Source organism: Aptenodytes forsteri, unplaced genomic scaffold, assembly GCF_000699145.1.
Source record: "Aptenodytes forsteri isolate BGI_AS27 unplaced genomic scaffold, ASM69914v1 Scaffold245, whole genome shotgun sequence".
Taxonomy (NCBI): Eukaryota; Metazoa; Chordata; class Aves; order Sphenisciformes; family Spheniscidae; genus Aptenodytes; species Aptenodytes forsteri.
This window is the reverse complement of record NW_008795686.1, coordinates 1,277,056-1,284,422: the sequence shown is the minus strand read 5'-3', so window position 1 is coordinate 1,284,422 and position 7,367 is coordinate 1,277,056. Positions and strand designations below refer to the sequence as shown.

The window sequence follows — 7,367 nt, the reverse complement described above, 5'->3', positions numbered from 1 at the left end:
AAACACTAGCAGCCTACAAATGAGCGTTGTGGCAGAAGACTAAAAATATTTTAAAAAATCAGCTGTTTGCTTATTACTTTTCTGTGGATATAACACTTTTGATTATTGCTGCCTTGTAAACTCTAAAGCAGAAAGCCTGTAGAGCTTGAGTAATATGTGCCTCATATGAAGGCAGTGATTCTAGGAATCCTTTTCACTTTGTTAAATGTCTTGGATTTGCGTTGCTCGTTCATCATCTGAACTTTCCCATTTGTGATGTTGCATTTGCAGTCTATTAAACAGTGTGACCTTGAGGAATAAGCATGAATTGCAGGTGGTTGAAATCAATGGGAAGGATTTTGTTTCAGATGTAAACATCTGTTGTAAAGAATGGCAGGGCGGATGGGAATAGTGATGGGAATAGAATGGAATGGCATAGCTGTCCCGGGAGTCCTGCTTCCTGTAACAGAGAATGGAAAATGGGAGAAGGTAGTTACCATAATTCACATACCAGCCTTTTCTTCATCCACTGATATGTTTTTCTACTGCAGAAGAGGCTGTTTTTATTGAAGGGTTCCTAAATTTGGACCATGTTTTTGATGGGTTGCATTAGTGATGTGACCCAATTGCCTTTAATCAACGGTGAGAGTCATCAGTCTGTTTATTTGAAGGAGCCAAATTAATCTGATATTGATAGAACGTAATTGTGCTTAAATTTTGCTGTATGCTTCATTTCTCAGATAAATGCATGCTATTTTTAATTGAAGACATTAAAAAGGGAATTGAGTCAAGCTCAAAATAATGTTTATATCTGTAAACTCTAGAACATCATGTAGAATTGTTAGGTATATTTAGGCTCCAATTTACATTGCAAAATTAACTATTGTGGATATAAGTTAGAAATTGCATCATCCTTCTCTTAATTCTAAATAAATGCTGTATTTGTGCCTATCAAATAACACTTCTTCACTTGTGTCTGATTCTAGAAGCATTTGCCTATTTTAGGAACATGATTAATAGAGTCCTTTTTGAAGTTTTAAGAAAAATTACTTTGGTACCTCTGAAATAAAAGGGTGCATTATTCACTTGGAGAGTTGACTGTGAACTTCAGAGAAAGACACTTGTATTATCAGGCCAGTGTATGGTGTTAAGTGAGGGGATGGTAAGAAGGGGAAAACAACCGCCTACAGTGAAAGCAGAGTATGATCTAATAGGATGAAGTTTTTGCCACCCACAACATCAATTTTCACAGATACTTTTACTTTTAAAGTTTTGCCAGGAAAAACTCTTTTTTTTGTCAGTTTAAACTTAGTTTATATATAAATATTATATGTAAATAATTCTGTATTTATATTATAATTTCTATATAATATAACATATAATATTATTATATATATATAAAATACTACAGAATTATTCCAGACTACAAACTACAATGTTAAGACTTGATTGCTGGTCAAGAATTTCCTGAAGGAGGAAAGTGAATGAAAGGATATTCAAACTAGTAAAAGTCCAGTTTTGTCTAAAACATGAAATCGTGTGGATCATTTCCATTAAATTTATTTTTCTCTTCCTTGTTCAATTTTTCCTATTTATTTTTGGTTACTAAATGTTTGAAGTGATACAATATTGCATTCTTAATTAGATTATTTTAAAGATAGAGATACATCAAGAAGTATCTTTCTCCTGCATACATTTTCCTAAACCCATACAAGGGGCAGGTTGAAATGAGAAAGATAAAAGACAATTGTGCATATGATTATGGGTATTAGAGGAAAAATTAATAATATTTAAAATTGCTAAATGAATGTATCATCTGTGATTTTTATTTCAGACTGTGAACAAGTACAGCCTCCACTGTGGCTACAGACTTTAATGAATGCTTGCAAGCAAGCAAACGATTTCAGTGTTCAGGGTGTTACTATTTCCCTTGTGATGGACTTGGTTGGATTGACTCAATCTGTTGCTCTCGTCACTGGAGAAAATCTGAACAGTGTGGAAACTGCTCAGCCTCTTAGCCCTAACCAGGGAAGAGTGGCTGTGGTCATCAGACCTCCTCTTACTCAAGGCAATCTGAGATACATGGCTGAAAAGACAGATTTCTTCAAGGTACAATGCAGTATCTCATTGCTGTTTTCTTTAGCCTTCTTTTCCTGGCTGGTGAAGACTGACGGTCTTGGCCACTTTACCATCCTTGGTATGGTAAACCAAATTTTCTTGCTGAGTATTTTGATAACAGTTGTAACCTGTGTTAGACTCTAAATGAAAATACATAGTAAGTTTTCCCACTGTGATTGTCTTACTGATTGCTTGGGTAAAAATCCTTGCTTGAATGAATATTTTTTAAAATGTGAATAAAACCTGATTGAATATTGTCATTAATTAGGAAAGCTATGAAACTGATGTGTGCATAATGTAGGACTCTGGTAAACCACAATCTCTGCATTTCTGTAATTTATGTAAGAAATCATTTACAAAAGATAATCAGCAGCAGGCTATATTACGTAGTTAATTACATTTCAATGAAAGTTTATTTCTGGAGATGCCTGTGAGTTCTGGCTCGTAACAGGAATTTTTTGTGTAGTAAGTTATTGCAGTGTTTCAAACAGTTCCTTATGTTCATACGAACAAAAAAGAACAGTTTTATAGATTGCCTGTTGGTCGTATGGTGTCATCAGATAGAATGTCTCCCATCATTGCATAGACCCCAATATAGTCTAGAGCAAAACAAGGCACGATACTCATTCACTTGTGTCTCTTGTAACTTTTATTTTCATGTACAAAGCATATAGCTTTAACTCTTTGGGACCAGTTGGGTGATGGAACTCCTCAGCATCATCAGAAGAGTGTGGAGCTCTTCTACCAGCTGCACAACCTCGTTCCATCTTCTAGCATTTGTGAAGATGTTATTAGTCAGCAGCTGACTCACAGAGACAAGGCAAGTTGTTCATATATTTACTAAAAAATGAGTTAAGTATATAACTATAGAAATATATTTAGAAAAAGTACTTGGTGCCTCAGAGGAGGGCATAAATAACTTCAGTATTGAAAAAATGTTACCTTACATTGATTGTTTAAACATTAAAAATACTCCTATCTTTACTTGCATGCAGAACATCAGATTTGTCCACCCTCTGACACTGCCACCCTCTTTCTTATATTCCCACTCACAAGAAACCTTAACCTTATGTCTGTAGTAGTTGAGCCCTGTTTTCATGACATCTTGGTGTTTCACAAACCTATGAAATGTGTGGTTGTAATGGTAGTAATTGAATATAGATTTTCTAGATTCCATTCCAGTTGTCCTAACCGCTCTTCTTTCCCTGTACAGCTCCATCAAATTTAGGCACGCTTTCTTTTTCTGTGTCCTAACCAACTGTAGTTCAGTCCTCTGGTGTGCACCTTCCTATTTCATCTAATTCTTGCATCTTGTCTAATAATTTGTCCTAGCATAGCATCTAGACTTTCTGCTTCCTTTCTTCCACAGAACTTGGAGAAGGAGCAGCAGCCAGGTTATTGTCATCGCCATGTCTCTGTTGCTTTTCTTGGTAGTGGGGTTGGATTGTTTCTTTAAGACAGTCATGTGTGATCCCCTTTATCTTTCTATCCTTTTGCTTTCTCTTTTCTCTCTCTCTCAGCTGAGGTGTCCTTACTGCCTTTCTCTTTGTGTCACTACCTTTTTTTTACAGTTTCAGATCTGTTTGCAATCCCTTTCCCTTTCTGTGAGACACATCCTTAGGAGTCTGCTGCATTTGATATTATCAATTTGCTGCTTCAGCCTTAATTCCCTTTCTCTTTTAAGCAGCAGTGAGTTGTTTGGTGTTTTGGTTTGGGTGGTTTTTTTGTCTTTCTGACCATTTTTATATATTATCTGATTCTGGCTCTTTTTGTAAGAGTTAATGTAAATATAAGACAAAAGAGCGGCTTGTAATTAATAAGATTTTATTTTATTTCTGGGTCTCAAGAGCTGTGCTATATATTTCTGAGCTTCATCTTCTGACACTTGTCTCAGTTAATTATTTCCAGCTAAAGTGGAAATAAACTTTGAGGTTCTCTTCCCCTGTTGGGAAGCGGAGGAATTGCAATAACTACATACTTTCAATAGGCCTCTGTACAATGCTTCTTCAATCTCATGCGGCCCCCTTCTTCTCTACTTATTTGTCCTTAAAGGATTTGCATTCTGATTGTTTCTGCCATGTTTGCCAGTTCTAGAGGGCAACTAATAAACTTCTCTAACAGTAATTGCCAGTTTTCTGTGCCTCTGTGTCTTTGTGGGAAATGCGCTTGCTTACTCTGCTCTTGACTGACATGGCAGCTGGATTGTGAGATGTCTCTGCGTTTCTTTGCAGTATGCTGCTGAGGCTACTCTTTTCTTGAAGGTCTTTACTTTCCATCTCTGTCTCATGTCAAAAGCCATGGACTATAATTTGAGCAGAACCTCTCAAGTGATCAGAGAGCTGCTTCTTTGCCTCTGATAACGCTGTTTGGTTTCTTGTTATTACTTTGTCACTTGTCCTGTCTCCTGTTCTGCTACCACAGGTTGTAATGTTTGCTCATGACCCAACTTGGTGGATTTCTCCCATTCTTTATTGCTGCTCAGAGGTCTCCTATTGCACTGCTGGCTGTTTTTCAGAAGTGATCTTGGCTATCCTATTGATTACTTCTGTTTTGCTATCAGTTTAGCTAATGCAAGTAAAGTAGTATTTTCAAAATCTTTTGAAGGTGGCAGATATTCAGATTGTTGACAAACAGTGTTTCTTTCAGGTCTGTGATGAGCCTCTGTAGTGTCATTCCAGACAAAGGGGGCTTTTCAGCATTCAGCAACAGACTTTATCTCTTATCAAAAGTTATGCTCTGCTTCCAATAGATAAAGCACATGCTTAGCTTTTACTGTTATTAGTAGGAGTTCTACTTGTCGTGACAGGTACTCTATCTTTTTTTCTTTTTTTTTCCCCTCCCCTAGAAATTTGTTTCAGATAGAGGCTGTCAATTTGACATTTGAGTTGAGGCCTTTGTAGTGCTTTAAATTTTAGATATATGAACTGTTTTCACAGCCCCAACAGAATGAATGATAGGGAATTATTTGCTTACATGCTCTGGCGACTCATGGTTGTGTGACTTGAGAAGCCTTTACCTTTCTACTAGAGAGTAACCAGGTCAACAAAAGTGAATGTAAGCCAGTCTGACAATCACTACAGTTCACAGCTTGGCATATTGGTAAAACTGCCAATGATTTATAGTTTCACTTACCAGGCTGGTCTGTGAACTGCTGTGACTGTGTATGTGGCACTCACTCATTTCTGCCAACCTTACTGTGAAAACAGTAATTTCTTACATCTTCCCAGCATGGATTGCAAGGGCTTACATGGAGTCATCTGTGTGTGTTTGAGAATTGGTATTTTCACTCTTTGTTCAGCAGATGTTAGTGAATTGTTTTGTGTAACTATATATATCTTGCAGCAGTCTTGTGCGGTTTTTTTCCTGTGAGAAGCATATTTTTTTCTAAATACATGTGATTCTTGCTTTACTTTCCAGAATGCTGCTGTTTCTCTTGGTTTTGTTTTGGGGGTTTTTTTGGTTTGTCTGATATGATCTGTCTTGTGTCCTTTCTGTAATTTTCAGTTTTTATAGCTTTTACTTAAAATCTTCATTATTGTGGCAGATACTGGTTGTATTAGCTGTTGCAAACCTTCTTAAGCTGTGTGTTGTAAGTTAGGTTTGGAAGTATGCCAGATTGTCACAGTGGCATTAACAGGTTTTAGTTTGGTCTCATTTTGATTAGAGGTAAATATACCTACTGTTCATTCCCTATAAGCGTATATTTTAAGAACAAACAAATGAAAATCTTCATCCTCTTGTCTCTGCTTATCATCTAGTAATTTAGTTTAAGCCCTGATTGTATTTGAAAGTAATTTTGATGTTTTATGCTGTATAACCATCCTGATTGCTGTGCTTTATTTGTTCACCCCTACAACTGCTTAGTAGCTTCCTTGTCTCTTGGGTAAAGCTGTTTTTCATACATGTGCCCATGTATTCGTATTGTAGCATGACATTTACTGTTGTCTACAGCCTTGCTGGAATAACTCTTTGCTTTGATTAGCCACAGTAAAGAGATAAAGGCATAAAAATTGTTACTTTAATACCATTTTCACCATTAAATATTCTGCATATTATTACTAGTCATTAGAAGTCCTGTGGGCAGTAAGCATGTCCTTATTTGTCCAAATAAAATTCTAAGTTCCAGAGCTAAATTTGGCATGTTAGTGATGACCTCTATCTACATTGTATCTAGCTAGAAAATTCTTATGTCTCTTTCTAACCAAATTATTTTCATTCCCTTATTTCCGTGGATACTGTGTTTAATCCCATCATTCCAGACACTATCTCTAAAAATTTCTCTTCTTTCTCTGCCTCTTCTCTCTGCCTCTGTATGCTTGAGTTTTCATATTGAAAAGCTTGCATGTTTCTTCCTGCTCTCTCATGATCTCTTCTAGTGCCTTGATATGTATAGATAAACTCACTGAAAACAGAGCTGCGCAACTTGTGAGAGTAAAATAAGTATTGTTCAAGCTATCACATCAAGTATTTAAAATTTTTTCAAGCTAAACTTTGAAACTAAGGCAGCCGAGATCAAGGTGGAAGGAGAATCCTTTCATGCTACTAAATTGTTCGCAGAGACCTATTGTTGCCTATTACTGTTTTTAACGTTAGAAAATAGGATTTGAACGCATAGTCAAAAAATATTTTTAATAATTTCATTGTATCTTTTAATCTGCTGTATACCTCTTCTTTTCCAGTTCTTATCAGAGACTGTTGTATTCTGATAGATCTAACTTATAATTTGGTCCACAGAAAGTAAGAATGGAAGCTCATGCAAAGTTTGCAGTGCTATGGCATCTCACCCGTGACCTTCATATTAACAAGTCTTCTTCCTTTGGCCGTACCTTTGACAGGTTGGTGATCGCAAGCATGATTCAGTTGAAATAATTTTGCGTCAAAAAATCTTTAACTACATTATATTGGCAGCATAGAGCGTTTAGAAATTATAGAACTACAGTGTAACTGTGAAAGCAAGGAAGGAGGACAGGAAATGAATTCATGTTAGACAAAATTGTTTTCACAATGATGATTATGTAAGCTCTAAATTTTTCTGGTAGCTGTAAAGAGTAGGACAGGAATAGTCACATGATTCATTGACTATAACTGGTTAAAATATTGAACATAGTATCTGAGTTCTTGCTGTGATTTGGTAAAAACAAAAGCAGGAGAGGGAAGTCAACCCAGAATTGATTCATGTGAAAATGGGAAGTAACAATAAAGCTGTCATGGTTTAACCTCAGTTGGCAACTGAGTACCACACAGCTGCTCGCTCGCTTCCCCTGCGCCCC

The 7,367-nt window shown here is 36.4% G+C and overlaps 1 protein-coding gene across 1 annotated transcript in view; it reads left to right on the top strand.

The window, feature by feature from the left end:
* The window catches only part of DOPEY1 (dopey family member 1), a 60,207-nt gene that overhangs the window by 24,600 nt on the left and 28,240 nt on the right, over positions 1 to 7,367 (top strand). Inside the window, exons 15-17 of the mRNA XM_009282711.1 lie at positions 1,814 to 2,088; positions 2,765 to 2,917; positions 6,832 to 6,932. Coding sequence (XP_009280986.1) covers positions 1,814 to 2,088; positions 2,765 to 2,917; positions 6,832 to 6,932 — 529 coding nt within the window. The remainder of the gene's footprint in view (positions 1 to 1,813; positions 2,089 to 2,764; positions 2,918 to 6,831; positions 6,933 to 7,367) is intronic.